This window comes from Mobula hypostoma, chromosome 7 (assembly GCF_963921235.1).
Source record: "Mobula hypostoma chromosome 7, sMobHyp1.1, whole genome shotgun sequence".
NCBI lineage: Eukaryota > Metazoa > Chordata > Chondrichthyes > Myliobatiformes > Myliobatidae > Mobula > Mobula hypostoma.
This window is the reverse complement of record NC_086103.1, coordinates 169,102,994-169,128,286: the sequence shown is the minus strand read 5'-3', so window position 1 is coordinate 169,128,286 and position 25,293 is coordinate 169,102,994. Positions and strand designations below refer to the sequence as shown.

Genomic DNA, 25,293 nt, shown 5'->3' with positions numbered 1-25,293 from the left:
AACATCATAGCTCCAAGTACTGATCCACACTCTAAGCTCATCCACTTTGTTCATGGTGCTTCTTACATTAAAATAGACACATCTCAAACCATCAGTCTGAGCGTATTCCTTCTCTATCACCTACCTATCCTCCCTCTCGCACAGTCTCCAAGCTTTCTCTATTTCTGAGCCAACAGCCCCTTCCTCCATCTCTTCAGTTCGGTTCCCACCCCCCAGCAATTCTAGTTTAAACTCACGCCAAAAGCCTTAGCAAACCTCCCTGCCAGGATACTGGACCCCTCAGATTCAAGTGCAACCCGTCCTTTTTGTACAGGTCACGTCTGTCCCAAAAGAGGTCCCAATGATCCAGAAATCTGAATCCCTGACCCCTGCTCCAATCCCTCAGCCACGTATTTATCATTCACCTCACTCTATCCCTATACTCACTGTCGCAGTAATCCCGAGATTACTACCTTTGAGGTCCTGCTTCTCAACTTCTTTCCTAACTCCCTGTAGTCTGTTTTCAGGACCTCCTCCCTTTTCGTACCTATGTCATTGGTACCAATATGTATCACGACCTCTGGTTGTTCACCTTCCCACTTCAGGATATCGTGGACGTGCATGCCACCTTGGCTGAACAGAGGAGCACTTTCAGTCATAGACTAAGACAACTGTGCTTCTCCAAAGAGCACCATATGAAGTCATCCTTACCTTCAGCCTCTGGGCTCTATAATGAGTCAACAAATAGCCGAGGAAATGATGACCCCCCCCCCCCCCGTTAGACTGTTTGTGGTAACTTATTTTTTATTTTTTATTCTTTCTACTTCTCTTTTTTATATTTGTGCACTTGTAATGCTACTGTGACATTGTAATTTGCTTTGGGATCAATAACGTATCTAACTATCTATCTATTATTGGACTGTGGGAAGAAAGCAGAGTGCTCACAGAGAGGACATGCAAACTTTTTACGGTGGATGCCAGAATCAAACATCAAACTCCTGATGTCCCGAGCCGTAATAACGCTATGCTAACTGCTACCAGTATACCACAATGTTCAGTCCAAGCACCCCAATCCATAGCCCATAGCCAAAAGGACCAAGTGGATCAATTCCAATAATGCAAAACTAATTGGAAATGGGAGCACTTATGAGGATGCAGAAAGATTAAGATGGGGGTTCCCAACATTGTGTCCACAGAGCCCTTGGTTAATAGTCAGGGTCCTTGGCATAAAAAAAGTTGGAAACCCATGCGTTAAAGAAATACAGACAACCTGATTGTATTCAATATTCCATACAGTAAGAAACACAGACGAGAAGCTCACTGGAATTTAGAAGAATGAGGGGGAGTCTCACTGAAACCTACTGAATATTGAAAGACCTAGATTGAGTTGACGTGGAAAGAACATTTCTTATAGTGGGAAAGTCTAAGACTAGAGGGCACAGCCTCAAGATAGAGGGATGTCCTTTAGAACGGAAATGGAGACAAATTTCTTCAGCTAGAGGGTGGAGAATCTGTGGAATTCATTGCCTCAGATAGCTACGGAGGCCAAGTCATTGAGTATATTTAAAACGGAGGTTGATAGGTTCTTGATTAGTAGGGCTTCAAAGGTTACAGAGAGAAGGGAAGAGAGTGGGGTTGAGGGCATGGAATGATGGAGCAGACTCAATGGGCCAAATGGCCTAATTCTGCTCCTATGTCTTTTGTCTAATGGTCTAAACATTTAATTCTTTTTAAAACAGAATACAGTGAAGTTCTGTCATTAATTTCCTTCAGAAAGATAACAGATTGCTGGACATTAGCAAACTCATGGGATATGTGAAAAGGGCAGGAAAATGACTGGCCATGATCCTGTTTTCACTATTACACCAGTCATCTGCCAGCTTGTCCACCCCGCACCCCCACCCCCACCACCTTCCTACTTCAGCTTCTACTCCCTTCCTTTCCAGTCCTGATGAAGGGTCTTGGCCCGAAACATCAACTCTTTATTCCATTCTGTAGATGCTGCCTGGCCTGCTGTATTCCTCCAGCATTTTGAGCACGTTACTCTTGATTTCACTGTGTGTCTCAATGAATATGAGGAAAAGCTAACCTCTTGGTGAAAAGTGAATCAGACTGGATGGACGAGTAGCCTGCTCCTGCTCCTAAATGTTAGTCTCAGTATTTTGTGATTATTGTTTTTGAAAGCTCTATGGCTGAAAGAATAAGGCTGAGGAAATGAGCGATATTTGAACGATGTGCAAGAATGCTCCACCAGATAACCTGCAAAAGTGATTGCAAACTTAAGAAGACTTGAGGTTCATGTAAGGACTTGTACATGAGCAAAATAATTTTTCATCTTATTATGGAGAACTACAGAGATTGGTGAAACCAGCTCTGGAAGGACTAAAGGATATTGACCTTAAACCTTCCAGCACGACGTGTAAACAAGTGGATAGATTAAAGCTGTACTTTATCAAATATAAACTCCTCCACGCTACACAGTCAACTGGCTCTTCTTTCACCCTTCACCAGACCAAGTACTTTATACTTAGAGACCAACTACAAGGAAGTGAAGATCTTAGACCACAAGGCCATTAGAAATAGGAGCACAATTAGGGCCATCGAGTCTGCTCTTCCATTTCATCGTGGCTGATTCACTTTCCTCTCGGCCCCAATCTCCTGCCTTGCCCCCCATATCCCTTCATGCCCTGACCAGTCAAGATCTTACTGCCAACACAACAGTAGGTTTCTCCAAGATCATTTTGTACTGATGAAGGAATCATAGGGGAGGAAAACAGTTCCATAAGCAATCAATTAATTTATAGCTAATAGACATTAATCTACACACCCCCATCTTCATCATAGGCCCCCAGGTCCTCATCATGACCTTGCATCTTACTAGATACCTGCACTGCACATAGTCTGTAACAATTTATTCACTTTCTGTCATTATTTTCCCTCATTAGAGGTGTGTTAAGGCACATGGTGTGTATTCACTAGTTGGGGGATTGAGTTCTGGAGCCACAAAGTAATATTGTAGCTCTATAAAGTTCAGAATCTGCCCTTCCAAGTGGTCTTGACTATACTTCTCTAGCCCATGGCCCAACCATGATATCGTTGCCCCACTTCATGTACCTTCAGGAAGAGAGCCAGGTTTTGCCTGAGCTATGATGGCATCATAACTTTCCCTTTTATTGATTGCAGTGTTTTGAGGTTGGACTTAGATAACAGGCGATTGGCCATAGTCGTTAATCCATAATGAAAAGGGCAGAGGCAAACCAAAGAAGAAAGAAATGCAGACAGGATGGTGTGGAGTGTCAGAAATGTGGATCCATACCAGCACCAAGCAACCAACAGCAGCCAATGTATCTGCTGTGTGAATAAGCTTTCTTCAAATAAGGCAATGAAACCATCCACACTCTTTGAATATTTAAATAGAATACACTCTGATAAAACAAACAAGAACTTGGCTTATTTCCAGTTATTTCATGAAAACTTTCAGAAACAGAAAACACTTCAAAACATGTCTGCCAGCAGGTCACAGCAAAGCAGTGACGAGTGGGGTACCGCAAGGCGCAGTGCTGGGACCCCAGTTGTTTACAATATATATTAATGATTTAGACGAGGGAATTAAATGCAGCATCTCCAAGTTTGCGGATGACACGAAGCTGGGCAGCAGTGTTAGCTGTGAGGAGGATGCAGGGTGACTTGGATAGGTTAGGTGAGTGGGCAAATTCATGGCAGATGCAATTTAATGTGGATAAATGTGAGGTTATCCACTTTGGTGCCAAAAACAGGAAAACAGATTATTATCTGAATGGTGGCCGATTAGGAAAAGGGGAGGTGCAACAAGACCTGGGTGTCATTGTACACCAGTCATTGAAAGTGGGCATGCAGGTACAGCAGGCGATGAAAAAGGCGAATGGTATGCTGGCATTCATAGCAAGAGGATTTGAGTACAGGAGCAGGGAGGTACTACTGCAGCTGTACAAGGCCTTGGTGAGACCACACCTGGAGTATTGTGTGCAGTTTTGGTCCCCTAATCTGAGGAAAGACATTCTTGCCATAGAGGGAGTACAAAGGAGGTTCACCAGATTGATTCCTGGAATGGCAGGACTTTCATATGAAGAAAGACTGGATCGACTAGGCTTATACTCGCTGGAATTTAGAAGATTGAGAGGGGATCTTATTGAAACGTATAAAATCCTAAAGGGATTGGACAGGCTCGATGCAGGAAGATTGTTCCCGACGTTGGGGAAGTCCAGAACCGGGGGTCACAGTTTAAAGATAAAAGGGAAGCCTTTTAGGACCGAGATGAGGAAAAACTTCTTCACACAGAGAGTGGTGAATCTATGGAATTCTCTGCCACAGGAAACAGTTGAGGCCAGTTCATTGGCTATATTTAAGAGGGAGTTAGATATGGCCCTTGTGGCTAAAGGGATCAGGGGGTATGGAGAGAAGGCAGGTACAGGGTTCTGAGTTGGATGATCAGCCATGATCATACTGAATGGCGGTGCAGGCTCGAAGGGACGAATGGCCTACTCCTGCACCTATTTTCTATGTTTCTATGGCTTGTGTGCTTCATATAAAAATTTCATTGCTCTTTGCTGAAATTGGAAAGCACTATACAACTGGAGAAGAACTGATTCTGCCAACAGAAAGGAAGGTTCTGAATACAGTTTTGCATAAGTCATCAGTCCAAATAATTAAACTGATTCCACTCAGCGACAGCTCTCTTCAAAGGCGAATAGATAAAATGTCTGAGAACGTGGAAGACGTATTGTGCGATATATTTGGGACAACAGAATTTGCTCTGCATTGGATGAGTCAACTTTCCCAGGCAATGAATCTTTGCTTCTTGGTTATGTTCACTTCATGAAATGAAAGCATAGTTCAAGAGCTTTTATTTGCAAGGAGACTAGAAACAGATACAAAGCGGGAGTCAATATTTTGGATTGTTGAGCAATGTTTCAAAGAGAAGGACTTTCCACTCAAAAACATTCTTGCTTGTATATCAGATGGGGCACCATCAATGACAGGATGCCATCGTAGGGTCCTGTCTTGGAAAAAGCTGTGTATAACATATTTACCAATCACTGTGTAATTCAAAGACAACATCCTGTCGCAAAAAATCAAGGTGATTGGCTACAAAAATCATTAAATCCTGTTATCACAGCGGTAAATTAAATCAAGTCCCATACTCACAATTCTCAACTATTTTGAGGGCTTTGTATTGAGAAGGATGAACAGTATTAACCTTGCTGTTGCACAGAGAAGTCAGATGGCTCTCAAAGGAAACAGCCTGAGATGCTTGTACGCGCTTTTTGAAAGTGTGATAAAAATTCTTTGAGCAACACACATCAAAGTTGCTGGTGAACGCAGCAGGTCAGGCAGCATCTGTAGGAAGAGGTACAGTCGACGTTTCAGGCCGAGACCCTCCTGACGAAGGGTCTCGGCCTGAAATGTTGACTGTACCTCTTCCTAGAGATACTGCCTGACCTGCTGCGTTCACCAGCAACTTTGATGTGTGTTGCTTGAACTTCCAGCATCTGCAGAATTCCTCGTGTTTGCGTTTTTAAAATTCTTTGAAGTCTCATATGCTTCATTTAGTAATCAACTCTAGAATATTAGGCATGACATTGCTTATTTGTCAGAATTATTCACAAAGTTTAATGAAATCAATCTTCAATTGCAAGGAGATGATGTGAATCTTATCAAAGTCAAATCAGTCATCTCCACATTTCTGTCCAAGGTAACCATATTTAAATGCAACATTGATCATTGCGACCTTTTCCAATTTCCAATCCTCTCTGAATTGGAAGAAAAAAAAAGGAGTACCAGATGATATTCTTCAAGTATACTGTACCCTCCTGGGTGAGCTGCATAAAGACATGTCAGAGAGGTTTCAGGATCTTCTCGATCCCAATTCCAGATTGGACAATAAATCCATTTCTGAACACGTAATGAAGAATTAACAGGAAGGATGGAGGAAGAACTGATCACTACAAAATGGCTTTGAGCTGAAGTCAAGGTTCAAAAAATTTTATCAAGACTTTTGGTTGCAGAAAGAAGTCTCTGAACACTATCCTGCATGGTGGAAAAAGAGCAAAATGGTTTCTATTGCCTTTCCAACATAATATTTAGTGGAGCGCAGTTCCCGTGCAGTTGCCCAAGTTCTTTCAAAGCAATGAAATAGACTGTAAAGTACTGAACGTGGGGATCTGAGACTCCTCCTGAGGGAGATTCAGCTTGATGTTGTGAAGCTAACATCACTGCACCAAACCCATCCATTACATCGAAAGGTGAAAAAGCAATGATGTAGTGGATAGCTGGACAATTCATGTATGCTCCAAAATTGTTGGCAAAAATTGATTTTACTGTAACAATAAAGGAAATTATTTTATTTGTACTTTAAAGAGTTTTGAATAATTTTTGCAATTATTTGTCACAGCTTTGAATTTGCAGTTCCTATTTTCTTTCACTGTGCATCGTAAATCAAAATCCTTTATATTTTTATGTAATGGCCTGAAAGGGAGGGGTGCACTGGGGTTATGGTCTGGGAGGCAAGGGGGAGGTAACCCAAAAAAGTTTGGGAATCACTGGGTTAGATTGATCTTGAGTAGGTTATAAGAGCAGCACAACATCTTTGGCCGAGAAGTCTGTACTGTGCTGTAACGTTCAATGATCTGTATAGATGGCATGTAAAACAAAGTTTTTCACTGTACCTCAATACAATAGTAAACCAATTTAGCAATATCATTGAACCAATTTAAATCTATCACTCTCAGTCCTGAAAGCTAGACTGGCCTAGATTCAACCCCTTCCGTCGGGGGAGAATTCCGGTTTCCTTTTGCCCCTTGACTGGGACAATGCTTACCAATTTCCCTCTTAAATGGCCCTTTGCTATGGACCTGCTTTTCAAAGAAGTAGTTTGTCTGTCATCACATCCTTTACCAAATCTTCAACAATTCCAAAAACTTTACAACCTTTTGATTACATTTGAGGATCAGTCACTTTTGTAATGTCAGCCAAGAGAAATAGTGTGAAAGTGGGGCGGATATGGGGATTAACGTTATAAATAAGCATTTTTTAAAATAAATCCAGCAATCATTCCTAATGGACACATTTTAGAATGTAAGCCCCGCTTCAATCACAGCGGTGAAAAATGAGAAGTCTCGAAATTATTAAATCACCCAGATATATTCCGGAGCATTTAGTAGAATACAGGGTAATGCATCACAGAAAATGCAGGGCACAGTAATGACAAATCAGAGTCGCTCACCTCTGCATCCTGAGCACTGAATAAAAAAAATGATGAGATCCAAGAGCGCAGTATTTCTGTCTTGTTTATACTCTTCAATCCAGTCATCAACCACGGACTGCAAGGTGAGGAAACCAACGTCATGCAATCCAATACAACATTACAGAAAAGAAATACAAAACCTGCGAACTACAGTAAGTTTATTGGATTATTTTCAAAGATTTATGGTCTTTCCAAACTTTAAGAATTATTATAAAGCAAATCAACTTAGATTTATTGCATCTTTTTTCGATGATCGAAAACCAGCATGGATTAAAATAGAATTAGACAAGATAGGAGAAAATAGACCTGAAGATTTTATATATAAATGGGAATCTAAATTGATACGGGAAAAGAAAGAATCTCCTATATTAACACATTTGATTGATCTATGGAATAAGATAAATGTTGATAATGAAATACAGAAATCTTTATTAGCAAGGAGACCTTTGTTCCAAAACAGACTTATTCCTTTTACAATGGACAATCAACTTTTATATAATTGGTACCAAAAAGGGATTAAATTTATAGGAGATTGTTATGAAAGAGGTATATTGATATCATTTGAACAATTAAAGGATAAATATAAAATATCAAATAATACTTTCTTTTGTTACTTTCAATTAAGGGCTTACTTAAAAGGTAAGCTGGGTCAAACAATGTTTTTGCCAAAACCTAATGAAATTGAAACTTTAATTCAAAAAGGGAAAATTAAAAAATTTATTTCTTGTATGTATAATTTGATTCAAGAACAGACAATTAAACAAGGAATCCATAAGTCAAAACAAAAATGGAAAACAGATCTGAATATTAATATTGATTAAACAAATTGGTCAAGACTCTGTCTTGACAGTATGACAAATACAATAATTGTTCGACTTAGATTAGTACAATATAATTTTTTACACCAATTATATATTACACAAAAAATAAATAGATTAAATTCAAATCTATCCGATAAATGCTTTCGGTGTAATCAAGAAATAGGTACTTTTTTACATTCTACTTGGTCTTGTTTTAAAATTCAACCCTTTTGGATAAATTTAAGAGTCTTATTGGAACAAATTACTGGAACTCAACTTCCACATAACCCTGTATTATTTCTATTAGGCGATATTGAAGGGATAAAGCCGAAATTTAAACTGAATAAATATCAGAAAGAATTTATAAAAATTGCATTGGCAGTAGCTAAGAAGACTATAGCAGTTACTTGGAAATCTGATTTGTGTTTAAGTATGAATCGTTGGAATAATGAAATGGCTAGTTCTGTTCCACTAGAAAAAATTACTTATAATTTAAGAGATAAATATGTAACATTTCTGAATATTTGGCGTCCTTATTTACAAAAGATAGGATGGCATATTTAAGTGCTCCGATAAAGATCTTGGTCCCTTGGGGAAAGTAACGAATAAGTATACCAAATTTATTTTGAACTCCATAGAGCATGTGGAAACCTTCCAACACCCAGGCAGCTCTTCTTTTTTTTTCTTCTTCTTTTTTAGGTAGGACTATATATGCCGGGGGGGAGCGTAGACACTATCTTTTCATGTATTCATTTTGAAAATTCAATAAAAATTATATTTTAAAAAAATATTTATGGTCTTAATCTCAAAGTTTTAGCCAGAGTAACTATTCATAACACTGCTTCACATATGGACGGTGTTAGTATCCAATAAGGAAGGTCATAGAGGAGAAGTTACTTCCAATATCATAGGAATGTACAGTACAGTAACAGGTCTTTAACACACACTGTCCACGTAGGCTGTGATACCTATTTGTTCTAATCCCCTGAAGCTTATATCCCTCTTCTTTCCTATCCAAGTACCTGTCAAAATTCCTCTTAAGAGTTGTAATTGTGTCTGTGTCCATCTCTTCCTCTGCCAGTTCGCTACCCTCTGCGTCAAAAACTTACCTCTTAGATCTTGTTTAAATTTCCTCTCTCACCTCCAACCTGTGATAATGAAGTTCAAAGTAAGTTTTATTATCCAACGACATATATATCACAATATACAACGCTGAGATTCATCTTCTTCTGGGCATACTCAATAAATCTATAGAATAGTAACTACAATATGATCAATGAAAGATCAACTAGAGTGCAGAAGACAACAAACTGTGCAAATGCAAGTATAAATAAATAGCAATAAATAACAAGAACATGAGATAATGAGATAAAACATCCTTGAAAGTGAGCTCATTGGTCGTGGGAACATTTCAATGACGGGGCAATTATCCACTTTTATTCAAGAGCCTGATGGTTGGCGGGGCGGTGTAATAACTGTTCTTCAACTCGATGGTGTGAGTCCTCGGGCTCTTGTACCTTCCACCTGATGTCATCAGCAGGAGGAGAGCATGTCCTGGGTGGTGGGGATCTCTGACCATGGATACTGCTCTCTTACAATGTTGCATGTAGATGTGCTCAATGCTTTGAACTTTGAAATTTCTGATCTCTCACCTTCAATGTGTGTCCATTAGTTCTAGACTTTGCCTGCATGGTCAGAAAAATTTGATTATCTGCCCCATTTGTGCCCCTCAAAATTTTTGTAAAGTTCAATAATGTTACCGCAGTGAGAATAAACCAGCCTCTCCAATCACTCCTCATAACAACAGCCCTCCATTTCAGGCGACTCCCGTTGAATCTCTTCTGCACTCTTTCTCCCTATGGTACCTCATGTTGCCTGTAGTGTGGTGACCAGAACTGTACTCAATACTCTAAACGCAGTCTAACTGACGGTTTGTATATTTCTTGTCAGAGCTAAGCAAATCCAACTGAAAAAAGTCATGAGTTTATTAACACAGTTGAAACAATCGCTCCCTACTCTGCTTGCAACCTGAGAGTTGCTGCAATTCATTTCCTGCCCACCTTGAAAACGTTGTTTCAGCAACCTTGCTGATCTATAACCTGCCTCCACATATACACCTATACTCTGCATTGCCTAAGTCTTTTAGTTAACAAAGATCTGAGTGAAAATAACAACCTACCTAATATTTCGTGTTGCTTGCACAGGGAATCCAAAACCTCTCCCCAGTTTTGATTATAAGTTTTTTTTCCCCATACCTAGTTTTTTTTCAAGGAACATCAAGTTTGAATAAATTTCACAGTAAAGACAGCACAAGGGGTTAGCATAATGCTTTACAGTACATCCGACCAGGATTCAATTCTCACCGCTGCCTCGAAGGAGTTTGTACATTCTCCCCGCGACCGCTGCGGGTTCCTCCCACAATCCAAAGACGTACTGATTAAGAGGTTAATTGGTCTCTGTAAATTGTCCCGTGATTAGGCTTAGACGAAATCAAGGAATTGATGGGCTGAGTGGCTCACAGTGCCGGAAGGGCCTAATCTGTGTTGTATGTCAATTAATTAATTAATTAATTCAACTCTATACCAACCCCCAACCAGTGAGAATACTTTCTACCTACATTGATCAAATTATTTCTATAATTTCTAATTACCAAGCAATACATTCCCAGTTTCTGGAACCATTCCTACCAGTATCCAAAGGACTACATTTGGGTGAATTTAAATTCAATTTATCAAATAAGTCTGCGATTAGATTGCTAGTATCAGTAATAGTGACCAGGAACTCACTGGAAATGTTGTCCAAACCCATCTGGCTCACTACATTTGCTCTGGTCAAGGAAGTCCCATTCTATTTCAAGCTAGATGTGGTTCCAGGCCCATCAATGTGGCTGATTCTTAATTGTTGATTGAAATTGTTATTCCAATTTGAACTGAAAAATTGTTATTCAGTCTAGTGGGACAATAAGGGGCACACAATGTAACTTCTTTTCCTTTTTGTATTTGCACAATTTGTTTCATTCTACACATTGGTTGTTTTTCTATCTGTGTGCAGTTCTTCACTGATTCTATTGTGTTTCAATAATAGACAATAGATGCAGGAGTAGGCCATTCGGCCCTTCAAGCTAGTACTGCCATTCACTGTGATCATGGCTGATCATCCACATCCACAATCAGTATCCAGTTCCTGCCTTATCCCCATAACCTTTGATTCCACTATCTTTAAGAGCTCTAACCATCTCTTTCTTGAAAACATCCAGAGATTTGGTCTCCACAGCCTTCTGGAGCAGAGCACTCCACATATCCACCACTCTCTGGGTGAAAAAGTTTTTCCTCAACTCCGTTCTAAATGACCTACCCCTTATTCTTAAACTGTGGCCTCAGGTTCTGGACTCACCCATCAGCGGGAACATGCTTCCTGCCTCCAGTGTGTCCAATCCCTTAATAATCTTACATGTTTCAATCAGATCCCCTCTCATCCTTCTAAATTCCAGTGTATACAAGCCCAGTCGCTCCAATCTTTCAACATATGACAGTCTCGCCATCCCAGGAATTAACCTTGTGAACCTATGCTGCACTCCCTCAATAGCAAGAATGTCCTTCCTCAAATTTGGAGACCAAAACTGCACACAATACTCCAGGTGTGGTCTCACTAGGGTCCTGTACAGCTGCAGAAGGACCTCTTTGCTCCTATACTCAATTGCCCTTGTTATGAAGGCCAGCATGCCATTAGCTTTCTTCACTGCCTGCTGTACCTGCATGCTTGCTTTCAGTGACTGGTGTACAAGAACACCCAGATCTCGTTGTGCTTCCCCTTTTCCTAACTTGACTCCATTTAGATAATAATCTGCCTTCCTGTTCTTACCACCAAAGTGGATAACCTCACATTTATCCACATTAAACTGCATCTGCCATGCATCCGCCCACTCACCCAGCCTGTTTCCATGTAGTTACTGTGGATGCCCGCAAGAAAATGAATCTCAGAGTATATGGTGACATATATGTATGAACTTTAAATGTCAGTTTTGCTCTCAGTACCCACGTCCTGAGAATGACTGTACAAGGTAAGTGTACTTCATTTGGTTTTTGAAACCTCTCAACACTGTGTGTTGTCACAAGGTCACAGAGTAATACAACATAGATACTGGCACTTTGGTCCAATCAGTACAGACAGATCATGTTCTCTACCCAGTTGGAGCCAATTTCCTGTGTTCTGCCCATATCCCTCCGAGCCCCACCCCTTCACATCCCTATACAAGTGCTTCTTAAAGGAAACTATTATACCTGACAATACACACACAAAATGCTGGAGGAACTCAGTAGGTCAGGCAGCATCTATGGAAAAAAGAAAACATTAGGTGTTTACTCTTTTCCATGGATGCTGCCTGACCTGCTGAGTTCCTCCAGCATTTTCTGTGAGTTGCTTCGGATTTCCAGCTTCTGCAGATTTTCTTGTGTTTGTGTATCTGATCTTTTTTTAATCCCTACACCAGGGAAAAGTTGGCTGCTATCCACTTTATCTACATCTTTCATAATTGTAAACACTTTTATAAGAGTGCCCCTCATTCTCCTATGGAATGGGCTGCCAGAAGAAATGGAAGAGGTGTGTACAACTGGAATGTTTAAAAGATCTTTGACAGGAAATGTTTAGTGAGATATGTATAGACTGACACTTGGTCAGCATGGATCAATAGGGCTGAACCCACGTGCCTGTGATTGGCTGCAAGTAAGCTTTTCATTGTACATGCACCACACTGCATCTGAGCATGTGACAAAGAAACTCCACCTGATAAAGCACCAGATCATAACACTGATTGAATTAATCTCAGCCATCACAACAGGGTAGGCAGACAATCACAGCCAAATGTGGGAAGTTATCCCGCCGAACCAGAGGTGGCTTTGACTGCAGGGAGAGTGACCAACAGTACCTACACTAACATGGTCAGTAATTTAACCAGTGTGGTGTAAACCAGTTTGAGGACTACCAACATAGCTACGCAAGTGCAGACCACTGAGTTCTCATGGTCCCGCAGGTACCTGCATGGCGCTCTTGCCCATCCTGACCACTTCAAATAGCGTGACGGCCTCAACCTCATCCTGCTGCTCTTCTCCATGTGATCGGATCTGGTGGCTCCTCGATCTCCGCCTGCCTTTCGATGACTGGCTCCTTCGTTTCTTCCACGTCTACAAATGGCAGGAAATAGTTAGGTTAGATTAGATTAGATTATGAGGACACGCAGTCCTCTTTTATTCTCATTTAGTAATAGAGGAAGAACGGAGGGGTGAATAGAGGAATTGGGACGGCGGGGGGGGGGGGGGGATTTTTTTTTACCTGAAGGAGAAATCAATATTCATGCCCAGGTTGAAGGCTACCAAGACAGGATATAAGGTGTTGCTCCTCCACCCTGAGGGTGGCCTCGTTTTGGCACAAGAAGAGGCCACAGACCAACATGTCGGATCGAGAATGGGAATCACAATTAAAATGTTTGGCCACCAGGAAGTTCCACTTGTGGCAGATGGAGTGAAGGGTCTTGTTGGAGCGTTCCAATTTATGTCAGATCTCACCAACATAGAGGAGACCATATTGGCAGAACCGGACCTGCAGATTCGCAGATGAAGTGTTGCCTCTTCTAGGTCTCTTTGTGGCAATGAATGGAGATGAGGGAGGAAGTGTATGGGCAGATGTAACACTTAGGCAACTTGCAGGGATAAGTGCCAGAAGGAGGTAAGTAGAGAAGGACGAATGGACAAGGGAATCGCGGAGAGAGTGATCCCTGTGGAAAGCAGAGAATAGAGGGGGGGAGGTAAAGGTATATTTAGTGGTGGGATCCCTTTGAGATGGCGGAAGTAGCGGAGGATGATGGGTTGGATGCAGAGGCTCATGGGGTGGTAGGTAAGGACAACAGGAACTCCATCACTGTTAAGGCTGTGGGAAGATGGGGTGAGCACAGATGTTCAGGAAATGAAAGAGATATGGATGAGGGCAGCATCAATTGTGGAGACAAGGAAACTCCATTCTTTGAAGGAGGAGGGACATCTCTCGTGTCATGGAACAGAAAGCAATGTTCTAGGAACAGATGCAGTGGAGGGAAAGGTAATCAGAAAAGAAAATAGCATTTTTGTAGAAGATAAGGTGGGAAAAGGTATAGTCAAGATAGCCATGGGAATTGGTAGGTTTATAAAAGATGTTGGTTGACAATTTGTCTTCAGAGATGGGAGACAGTGAGATCGAGAAAGTATAGGGCAGTGTGAGAGATGGGCCAAGTGAATTTAAGGGCAGGCTGGAAGTTAGAGGCAAAGTTAATGGAATTATTGAGTTCAGTACGGGTGCATGAAGCAGCCCCAATGCAGTCCTCAAAGTGTGGAAGAGTTGGGGTGTTTTACCAGGAAAGGCTTCGAATGTAGACTGTTCTACTAGCCAACGCAGAGGCAGGCGTAGTTGGGGCCCATACAGGTGCCCATGGCTATCCCTCGAGTTTAGAGGAAAGTGGGAGGGGTCGAAGGACAAGTTGTTGAGAGTGAGAATAGAGTGCTACAGTTGCCGAGGAAGTGCAGTACAGGCAGACGTATAAAGTGCAATGTCCACAACGACGTAGACAGAGTGACCTCTACAAGTTTGAGAGATTCGTGAAGGTTGGCCTACTGGTACATCCTAAGCAGGCCAGAATATTGAAAAATCATGGGGGGCGTGGGTGGAGGGAATGGTATGTCTAAATGGCCAACCCCAAGCGTTTGATGGCTCTGGGCCTTTATTTGCAGGAGTTTAGAAGAATGAGGGGGGATCTCATTGAAACCTATCGATATTGAAAGGCCTAGATCAGGGATTTCCAGTATTAGGTACACAGTATTGGTATTGATCCACAGCATAGAAGAAGTTGAAAGCCTAGACAGAGGAATTTCTTTAACCAGAGGGTGGCGAATCTGTGGAATTCATTGCCACATATGGCTATGGAGGCCAATTCATTGAGCGTATTTAAAATGGAGGTGATTCTTTGTTCGTAAGGATGTCAAAGATTACAGGGAGAAGGCGGGGGAATGGAATTGAAAGAGATAATAAATCAGCCATGATGGAATGGTGAAGCAGGTTTCTTCAGCCAAATAGCCTAATTCTGCCTATAATTTTTGACCTAATTCTTATGCTCTTATGATCTGATACAAATAGAAAGAAGGAGGGAGCAAGTTATCCAAAGCAGGAAAATTAAATATTGAATCTATTGACTGCAACATGCCTGGACAGAAAATGAAGTGTTCTTCTTCGAACTTATGTTAGGTCTCTTTGTGACCGCACAGGCAGGAGGCCACAGACTGATCAGAGTGCAAGTGGGGTTATGAAGTTAAATGGCTGGCATCTGGATATCTGTAACTGCCTTGCTATGGGGAAAAGAAAAGTCACTGGTTTCTTAGTCGACCCGGGCAAGTGAGAATGAATACTGGAATAAAAAAACTCTGCAAACAAGGGGAGAAAATGGGCCTCATATTTCATTAAAGAGGGGTCATTTTAACACTTGGGGCTCATACAGTCATTGTGCTAATGTCGGCTCATTTGTAGAACTTCCTGATTAATCCCACTCCCTTAATTCCATTCCATAGTTCTGGAAATTAGCCAATACCCTCTCTTACTGAATCCACACCTTCAAACCAAGTTTTGCACATTGTTTTCCAAAGTCAAAAGCAAATTTATTATCAAATTACATACAGTATATGTCACCATATATAACCCTGAGATGCATTTTCTTGCAGATATTCACGGTAGATTCAAAGAAACAAAATACAGGTCCACCTTCACTAATCCAACTACCTGTAATCGGGTTCCGTCGATAATCCGGCACTGATTATGCTTAGTGTGATCCTTCTGTAATTTGGCATTTTCACTAATCCGGCACTGCTCAGGTCCCAATGGTGCCGGATTAGTGAAGGTCAACCTGTATAATCAATGAAAAACTACTCACCAACGAAGTTGCAGAAACTACCAACGTGCAAAAAGTCAACAAATTGTCTAAACACGAACAAAATAATAGATTGGGGGGAGGGGGAGTGGGGGGGGGTTGTGTGTGTGTGTGTGTGTGTGTGTGTGTGTGTGTGCGTTTCTCCCGTGATCCACTCTCCTCTCCTATCAGATTCCTTCTTCTTCAGCCCTTTACCTTTCCTACCCTCTTTGCTTCACCTATCACCTTCCAGACAGTCTTCTTTCCACTGCTGGCCTTCATAACAAGGGGAATTGAGTATAGGAGCAAAGAGGTCCTTCTGCAGCTGTACAGGACCCTAGTGAGACCACACCTGGAGTATTGTGTGCAGTTTTGGTCTCCAAATTTGAGGAAGGACATTCTTGCTATTGAGGGAGTGCAGCATAGGTTCACAAGGTTAATTCCTGGGATGGCGAGACTGTCATATGTTGAAAGATTGGAGCGACTGGGCTTGTATACACTGGAATTTAGAAGGATGAGAGGGGATCTGATTGAAACATGTAAGATTATTAAGGGATTGGACACGCTGGAGGCAGGAAGCATGTTCCCGCTGATGGGTGAGTACAGAACCTGAGGCCACAGTTTAAGAATAAGGGGTAGGTCATTTAGAACGGAGTTGAGGAAAAACTTTTTCACCCAGAGAGTGGTGGATATGTGGAATGCTCTGCCCCAGAAGGCTGTGGAGACCAAGTCTCTGGATGTTTTCAAGAAAGAGATGGTTAGAGCTCTTAAAGATAGTGGAATCAAAGGTTATGGGGATAAGGCAGGAACTGGATACTGATTGTGGATGTGGATGATCAGCCATGATCACAGTGTATGCCGTGCTGGCTCGAAGGGCTGAATGGCCTACTCCTGCACCTATTGTCTATTGTCTATATTGACCATACCTAATGTGATAGTGAGCTTCCTATTTGAAATGTTTCCATCCTTTTCGTGAAGGTAACTTCACCATTTGCCACAGGTGTTTTTCTGTTTTATTTGCTCCTTCAAAAGCCTTGGAGTCATGGTCACACAGCAGAAAAACAGGTCCCTTAGCTCACCAAGCCCGTGTTGACCATCAAGCACTCACTGACACTAAACTCATTTTATCCTCTGCACACCTCCCACCCCACCCCCACCCCCCGTGCCAGATTCTACCACTCCCCTACCGAATTTATGGAGGCCTATTATCCGACCAACCCGTATGCCATTGTGACAGTACGGGTGCTCCCGTTGCCAGAGCCCACTGGAAAACACCAACAAAGTCACAAGGTGGATGTGAGAACGCCTGGAGGTTAGGACTGAACTTGAGGGGCCACTAGTCTGAGGCAGCAATTCTACCAGCTGCGCCACTATCCCACATTTCCTGATTTTAAACGGACATACAAAATTAGCAAAAGGAAGTGGGGGCAATGCGGTGACCTAAGGGTTAACATAATGCTGTTACAGCGCCAGCAACCACTGATCGGGGTTCAATTCCCACTGCTGTCTGAAAGGAGTTTATACATTCACCCCGTGACCGCATGGGCTTCCTCCTACATTCTTAAGACATACGGTTAGGGTGATTGAGTGGTGGGCATGTCATTTTAAAGATGGAAGAATGGTGACACTTGCACAATCGCAATCCTCGCTGATGTGATGCAAAACGACGCATTTCACTGTATGTCCCAAATGTACACGTGACAAAATAAACTAATCTTATCTTAATCTTAAGCAAGAAGCGTCCCTGATGGAAATTGGCCATGGAGGTCTCTGAGAACAACTACCATTGAGGATACAGGAGTTTAAAAGCTGTTGTAGCACTGCTGTTAGATAGGCTGCATCATTCACATGCCTCAAAGTAAACTCTCAACTTTGACCCCTATTCTGAGCCCTCCCACAGCAAGAGATTCCCAAGTGAACAGACTAAATTGTTCCAGAGATATCCTCAAAGCTTCCTTGAAGAAATAGAGCATCCTCACCAGTCTAAGAGAATTCTGGCTTCCCACCTGTTAAAAAGATGAGAACGTCCCAAAAGTGAGTGATCTCTTTGGAAGCGCTTTGATGAAACAACTACGAAGCCAAACAGAAGCAGTGAAAAGACATGAGTAGCTCACCATCCTCCTACCACGCACGTGCTCTACTGTCCATCTACAAAACCATAGAGCAGCAGTGATAAAAAAAACACATCCGTAACTCTGAGGGGCAGCCTGAGTGAAAATCTGCACGAGTCAGCACACACTGTGTTGTGTTCGCTACTGAGGGAGAGTGCAGAGCACACCAGGAGGCCAGCATGTAGGATACCCAACTGAACATCACTGATAACGCTGCTTGTACAGTATGTGAACTCCTCCCAGGTAGCAGTGGCTAACTGAGTGCCATCAGAATAACACTATTAACTACCACTACACCTTGGATATGGGTAAACGTAACGCAAGGCAGATTCGAGGATCCAGTGAGTGAAACAGAAGACACAGATTGCAAAAGGGCACATTAACTAACTGAAGAGTAAAACCTTAAACCAGGCATCTAGCTAGACAAGTGCTTATCTAAACTGCCCTAAACTACGCAGAACAACAATACTGAACATTCAGTAACTCTTTTAACTTAACAGGTACTGCATTTTAAATCTCCCCAGGTTATAAAACTGAGAAACTAAGCATGCTGCAAATGAATACTTAACGAAAGAAACACAGGGGGTGGGACCCGTCTATGTCTGCAACGCTCTTTCACAATGGTCCGTCCGTGCTGGTTGCAACTTCAGCCTGAATTGGACCCTGGAGACAAAAGGAAAGAGTCCAGGTCTCTCGGACGTGCTATTCTTGTACTCCTACCTAAGGCACCCGGAACCGGACACCGGTGCCATGGCACGAAAGCCAATCAATGGGAAGGTGCAGCCGCATCCTTTGAATGGGCCAGTCAATGACCAACACGGCAGAAGTGGCTTTCAAGCAACACTCATCAAGGTTGCTGGTGAACACAGCAGGCCAGGCAGCATCTATAGGAAGAGGTACAGTCGACGTTTCAGGCCGAGACCCTTCGTCAGGACTAACTGAAGGAAGAGCTAGTAAGAGATTTGAAAGTGGGAGGGGGAGGGGGAGATCCAAAATGATAGGAGAAGACAGGAGGGGGAGGGATGGAACAGTTGATTGGCAAAAGGGATATGAGAGGATCATGAGACAGGAGGCCCAGGGAGAAAGAAAAGGGGGAGGGGGGGAACCTTTCGACTGGCAGATAAGCCAACCCCTCACATGACAGTAAATAAACAAGTGAACTTCCCCAGTACATTTTTGCACATGGACTGTAACTTAATTATAGATCTCTGAGCTACTGCTCGCATGGAGACAGTTGTGAGGAAGACACGCAGGAAAGAGAGTTCTACATGAATTTTTTCACACTCAATAAGGTCTGGAGGCACGAGAAGCAGGATTCAGAGTTTGCAGTTGTAGGGGTTTTGGGCGGGCAGGGTGAGTGGTAACAGCTGGCAGAGTCTGGCCATAAAAGAACAGCCTCTCAGTTGTGATGGCACTACAGTCAGAAAGCAGCAGTTTGGTCAATGACCAGAATATGTATGTCAATGGATCATCAGTGGGCTTCTGAAGGCCAAGCCAAGCCAAGGTGGCGCTAAACAGCGACTCCTTTGCCTGCATCTTCATTAACAGCTCTACTTCTATCTTTGATATTTATTTTTTCCCTTTTGAAGGTTCTTTTCAAGACCCTGACCTGGAGTTACACTCTGACTTCAGTTCTTTGCGGAAATGGGACCCACTCTCAGGGCCTCACGACCGGCCGCTTGTTGATTTCCCAAGGACGTGGCCTGGAAGCGAGTGCGTCTTCAGGGTTTCGGATTTTCGTGGCTCTGGGGACATGCTGATTCTAGGCCGGTGTCCCTAAATGAAGCGTCACGGGAGAACATGGAACATCGGGAGCAGTAGGTTAGCTGCCGGGGGTTGTGTGTCCGGAGAACTGTGCCCTTCTGGTGCCAACTCTCTGGGCGCAGAGCTCGGAAAATGTGACGCAACAGACTACTAACATCGTAAATCAACGAGTTGTTTGTTATGTCTCCGCTCTCGCTGTGAAATGGGATACCTCATTTTCCCTTATTAAGGAGAGAGAGAGAGAGAGAGCCTGTGGTATGTCGAATTACTGGGTGAACGAGTAGTCTTTGGGGTACTGCAAGTCTGTGTCTTTATTGATGCTTTGCTGCATGCTTGAGTGATAGGTGGAGGGTGCTGATACTTCTTGCTGGTGGGGGTGGGGAGGGGTTGTTGCCTTGCTGCTGCTTATGCACGGGAGGGGGGAGTTGGGGGGGGAGCTTTGGGGTTCTAACATTTTAACTGTTATTCATTCTTTGTTTTCATGGATTTTTGCAAAGATAAAGAATTTCAGGATGCATATTCTATACATTTCTCTGACATTAAATGCACCTATTGAAACCTATCGGATTGACCACCAGGGCAGTTCTGAGTATGTAGTGTTAAGCTCATAACTTAAAGAGACAGAGGATAGTGTTATTGAAATTTCTCAAGTACAAGTAGACCACTACAAATTCAGAATTGACCTCACTCTGAACTGATTCCACAACCTCGGACTCACTCTCAAGAACTCATGTTATCGGTGTGTTTTTTGCATGATTTGTCTTTTGCACATTGGTTGTTTGTCAGACTTTGTTTATGTTTAGTTTTTCATAAATTCTATTGTTATTTCTTTGTTTTCCTGTAAATCTCTGCCAGATACCTGCAGTGACATGTATGTAATTTCAATGTGCCCTAATTTACTGAATCCCTGTGTACATCTAGTCAATCCCAGACCGTTAGAGATATAGCAAGGCTTGTAAGAAGCAAGTGTAAAGAACAATCACTCTTGCAACATATGAAACACAACAGCCAATTACAATGCTAGCAGATGCTAGAAATCTAAAATAAGAAACAGAAAATGTTGAAAAGACTCAGCAAGTCAGGCAGCATCTGTGCAAAGAGGAACAGAGTTCACATATCAGGTTTAAGACTTTTCACATTTAGACAGTCCCTTTCATTTCAGCCTTTCAGCCCAGATTCTCTCCAAAAAATAAAGCATTTTTGAAGAGAAGTTATTAAAATAATGTATCAAACTTTGTTGAGTCAGGTTCGTTAGACTCTGAAACAGCAAAGGATTTAAGAACACACACAATATGCTGGCGGAACGCAGCAGGCCAGGCAGCATCCATAGGAAGTAGTACAGTCAACGCTTTGGGTCGAGACCCTTCGTCAGGACTAATGGAAAAAAGAGATAGTAAGAGATTTAAAAGTGGGAGTGGGATTTAGGAAGGTCAAACTTCAATGTGACCAAAATCAAAATGTGCTACAAGAAGAAGTTTCATATGTAGATCCCATATACAGAAACATTTTTATAACATATTAAACACTTATTAATTAAACAAACTTCAGTCCTGTATCTCTGTGGCATTCAAAGCTTTATGTCAAGGTTATGAGATTGCAATTTTCAATCCTACATCAGGAGAGGAAATTCCCTGGTACTCACTGAAGTGGTGCTTTCACTTCCCCTCCTCTGATTCTCCAGGTCATCATCAGACTCAGAGTGGCTCTCATTCTCTCTGCAACAAACATAAAACATATCAAACCTCCTGAGTTATAGCAAACAAAATTGCATCAAAGAATGCTCTGGGATTTTCAAACACAAGAGATTATGCAGATGCTGGAAACCCAGAGTTCACAAAATGCTGGAGGAACTCAACAGGTGAGGCAGCAGCGACAGAGAGGAATAATGAGTCAACGTATCAGGCCAAGACCCTTCATGACGTTTATTCCTTTCCATAGATGCTGCCTGACCTGCTAGGTTCCTCCAGCATTCTTCAGTGTTATTCTTGGATTTTTACCTTTTTGAGAATTACACTCCTTGATTCTGGAATGCATGTTCAAAAAGGTAAAAGTGGAGAAGCCTTGATCTAACCAACATATTCTAATGGAAAATTTATGTTAAGTGAAAAATAAAGCTTTCAAGATCCTGGGGAGTTTTACCAAGATGGCATCTGGATTAGAGGGCATTGGTTACAAGGCGAAGTTCTGGAAAACTTGGGTTAATTTGTCTGGAGTGTTGGAGTTTAGGGGAGACCTGATAGAAGTTTATAAAATTATGGAAGGCATACAGACAGTAAATGGATTTGGTTGGCGGATTGATGTGTTTTTTTTTATGGAAGCTTGTTTGGCGTATAGCTCCGGGTCTGTGCTCCAAATGGTTTTTTTTTCCTCTCGCTTTTTTTGTTAGCAGGGTTTTTTTGTTTTAGTTAGCAGGGGTTCTTTTTCCCTTCTTTCTTTTTTCCAAAAAAAATAGCTTTAACATTTTGTTTTTTCTTATTACTATTATTGATATACTGTTTAGCTTGGTTAATAGCTTGACTCTTATTATACATATTTATATATTGACTTGATTATTTTAATGTATTTTTTGTTATTGATTTTCAATAATAATTTTTTAAAAATAATAATAAAAATAAAAAATACAGAGGATAAACAGTCAAAGCGTTTTTTCCCCCAGGGTGAATATGTCAAACACCAGAGGGCACTGGTTAAAGATGAGAGCGGGAAAATTTAAAGGGCAACACACATCAAAGTTGCTGGTGAGCGCAGCAGGCCAGGCAGCATCTCTAGGAAGAGGTACAGTCGACGTTTCAGGCCGAGACCCTCCTGACGAAGGGTCTCGGCCTGAAACATCGACTGTACCTCTTCCTAGAGATGCTGCCTGGCCTGCTGCGTTCACCAGCAACTTTGATGTGTGTTGCTTGAATTTCCAGCATCTGCAGTATTCCTGTTGTTTGCGGTTTTAAAATTTAAAGGGCAAATGTTTCTACATAAAGCACTGTGGACGCTCGGTGGAAGTGGCATTCAAAAGGCTTTTAGACAGCCACATGAATATTCAGGGAATGGAGGGATATGGATCGTGTGCAGGGAGAAAAGATTAGTTTAACATAGTTTCATGTTCAGCACAGACACTGTGGCCTAAACGGCCTGTTCCTGTGTTGTGTTCTAATCCCAGAAGAAGGCAACTGTAGTGGAAGTCAAGTTGGTCAAGGACCTTGTGGGATTAGCTCTGTAGAAACATCTCTGCAGCCCCGTCCAACCCAGAATAAATCACACCTACCTCCGAAGTACAGTCAAAGAGTTCCTTACTTTTGGCAAGACGTTCTGCTGGGTGACTCCACTTCTGCTATCATCTCTGCTACAAGGTTTAGCCACCGTCCTAACAAAGTGTCCCCTTTGCGACGACAGCCATTTTATCATGTCCACCCGCTGCACCTCCTTCTCTTCAGCTGAACTCCAGGTCTGCCTGGTCTCACATGTTGTCAAGCTGTAGAAATAAAAGGTTCTTGATTAGTCAGGGCATCAAAGTTTACAGGGAGAAGACAGGAGAATAGGGTTGAGAGGGGTAAAATGATGGAAAGGCAGAACAGACTCAATAGACTAAATGGCCTAATTCTGTTCCTATGTCTTGTGGTCTTATGGAAAACTCTGCAGGGCTCAGTGCCTGAACTTCATTCTAGTTGGAGACCAGCATTACAAAACAATGCAGCCTTCAAATATCGAAGCAATGGCAGAACAAGGGTAGCACTGTGGAATGATTCATAAGAGACTACAGATGCTGGAATGTAAATCAACAAGCAATCTGTTGGTGGAACTCAGCAGCTCGAGCAGCATCCATGGGAGAAAACCGGTCTGGTGCAGGTCCGGACCCGAAACATCAACAATTCCTTTCCTCCAAGTGATGCTGCTCAACCTGCTGAATTCGTCCAGCAGAACATTTCTTTTCTTTTTAAATCTTTTTATTAATTTTCCAAGGTTATAAACAAAATAACGATGTTGATACGGAGAGATTGGAATAATCTTATTGTTAATAAGCATATACAGAAAAGATTTCAGATAACACAGGTATAATAGACTTCCAAACTCATGATGTAATTAATCATAAAGAAAAAAGAAGAAAAACAAAGAAAAACCCCAAAAAGAAACAAAAAAAAAAGAACTAAATACTAAACCCAAAAAAGCAAACGGAACAAAACAAGGCTAGACCATTATCCTAAATCGAACATGTTCAATAATGTCGTCAACTCCGCTCCTCTATTCATATATTTTAAGTTAATAAGAAGGATTCGGAAAGGTCAAATTACATCATGTGAAAAAGTTGAATAAATGGTTTCCAAGTCTCTTCAAATTTAACCGAAGGATCAAAAATATCACTTCTAATTTTTTCTAAATTTAAACATAATATAGTTTGGAAAGCCGATCATTTCTTGTTGCAGGGAAATGATTTAATGACTGGGATAGAACTCACAAGGTAATTAAAGAAAGATATGTATTTATCTTCAGGTGGCAGGGTGGAGATATGTCTCTACCAAAGGAGGTGTAAAGCGCTCCTTCCCTTTACTAGTCTGCAGGTCACCCTTGGGCAAGGTGTAGCACCTGCTTAGCCCCCCCCCCTCCAATCAGGGTCCCGTGAAGCCATGGGAGCAGGTGAGGGATGGTCGTACGAGCAGCTGGTGCATATCCCATGTCCTAGTTATGCAACCACTGATGCCAAGCAGACAATCTCTGAAGAGTATTGATAATGGCTGGGGTCATCCGTCTTGTAAAGACACTGCCCAGAAGAAGGCAATGGCAAACCACTTCCATTGAAAAATTTGCCAAGAACGATTATGGTCATGAAACTATGATCACGCACGTCACATGACGTGGCACAAAATGATGATGCTGTATTTATTTATTTATGGAGCGACTTCCATGGCACATTTACACATCTGCATTGTTTTCAGGCTGCACTGTGCTGGCAGGGTCACTGCATCACAGCACCAGAGGCACAGGTTCCATCTCGAGCTGTGGTGCTGTCTGTGTGGAGTTTGCCCGTTCTCCCTGCGAGAGTGTGAGTTTACTCCAGATGCTCCCACAGTTTCCTCCCATGTCCCGACGACTTGCATTTCAGCAGATTAACTGGCCATTGTAAACTGTCTTTAGGGAGCAGGTAAATGGTTGAATCTGGGTGTGGGGGGAGGGGCGGTGAGGAGAGTTGATGGGAAGAATGAAAAAGTGGATTAATGTAAATGAGTGATTGATGGCCAGTGCAGACTTGGTGCGCCGAAAGGCCTGTTTCCTCGCTGTATGTCTCTATAACTCTGCAATGCTACGTAAATTTGGAAAAACGGAAATAAAATCAAGAGAGACATAGGATTAATGGGCAGACTCTTTTTTCCAGGGTTGGGAAATTAAGAACTAGACGGCAGAGTGAATGGGGAGATCGTACAAACTCCTGCAGAGAGTGCTAGGGAT

At 42.1% G+C, this 25,293-nt stretch overlaps 1 protein-coding gene across 5 annotated transcripts in view; it reads right to left on the bottom strand.

The window, feature by feature from the left end:
• si:ch211-269e2.1 (cohesin subunit SA-2) overlaps positions 1-25,293 on the bottom strand; it is a 158,353-nt gene that overhangs the window by 115,480 nt on the left and 17,580 nt on the right. For 4 of the 5 annotated variants that reach the window (XM_063054562.1, XM_063054565.1, XM_063054563.1 and 1 more), the window contains 4 exons: positions 23,146-23,323; positions 21,500-21,572; positions 13,095-13,241; positions 7,241-7,337 (listed from right to left, as the gene is read on the bottom strand). In XM_063054562.1, coding sequence (XP_062910632.1) covers positions 7,241-7,337; positions 13,095-13,241; positions 21,500-21,572; positions 23,146-23,189 — 361 coding nt within the window. In that variant the 5' untranslated portion in view covers positions 23,190-23,323. Of the gene's footprint in view, positions 1-7,240; positions 7,338-9,170; positions 9,195-13,094; positions 13,242-21,499; positions 21,573-23,145; positions 23,324-25,293 lie in introns of those variants that run through there. The other variant, XM_063054567.1, reaches the window with a different exon arrangement.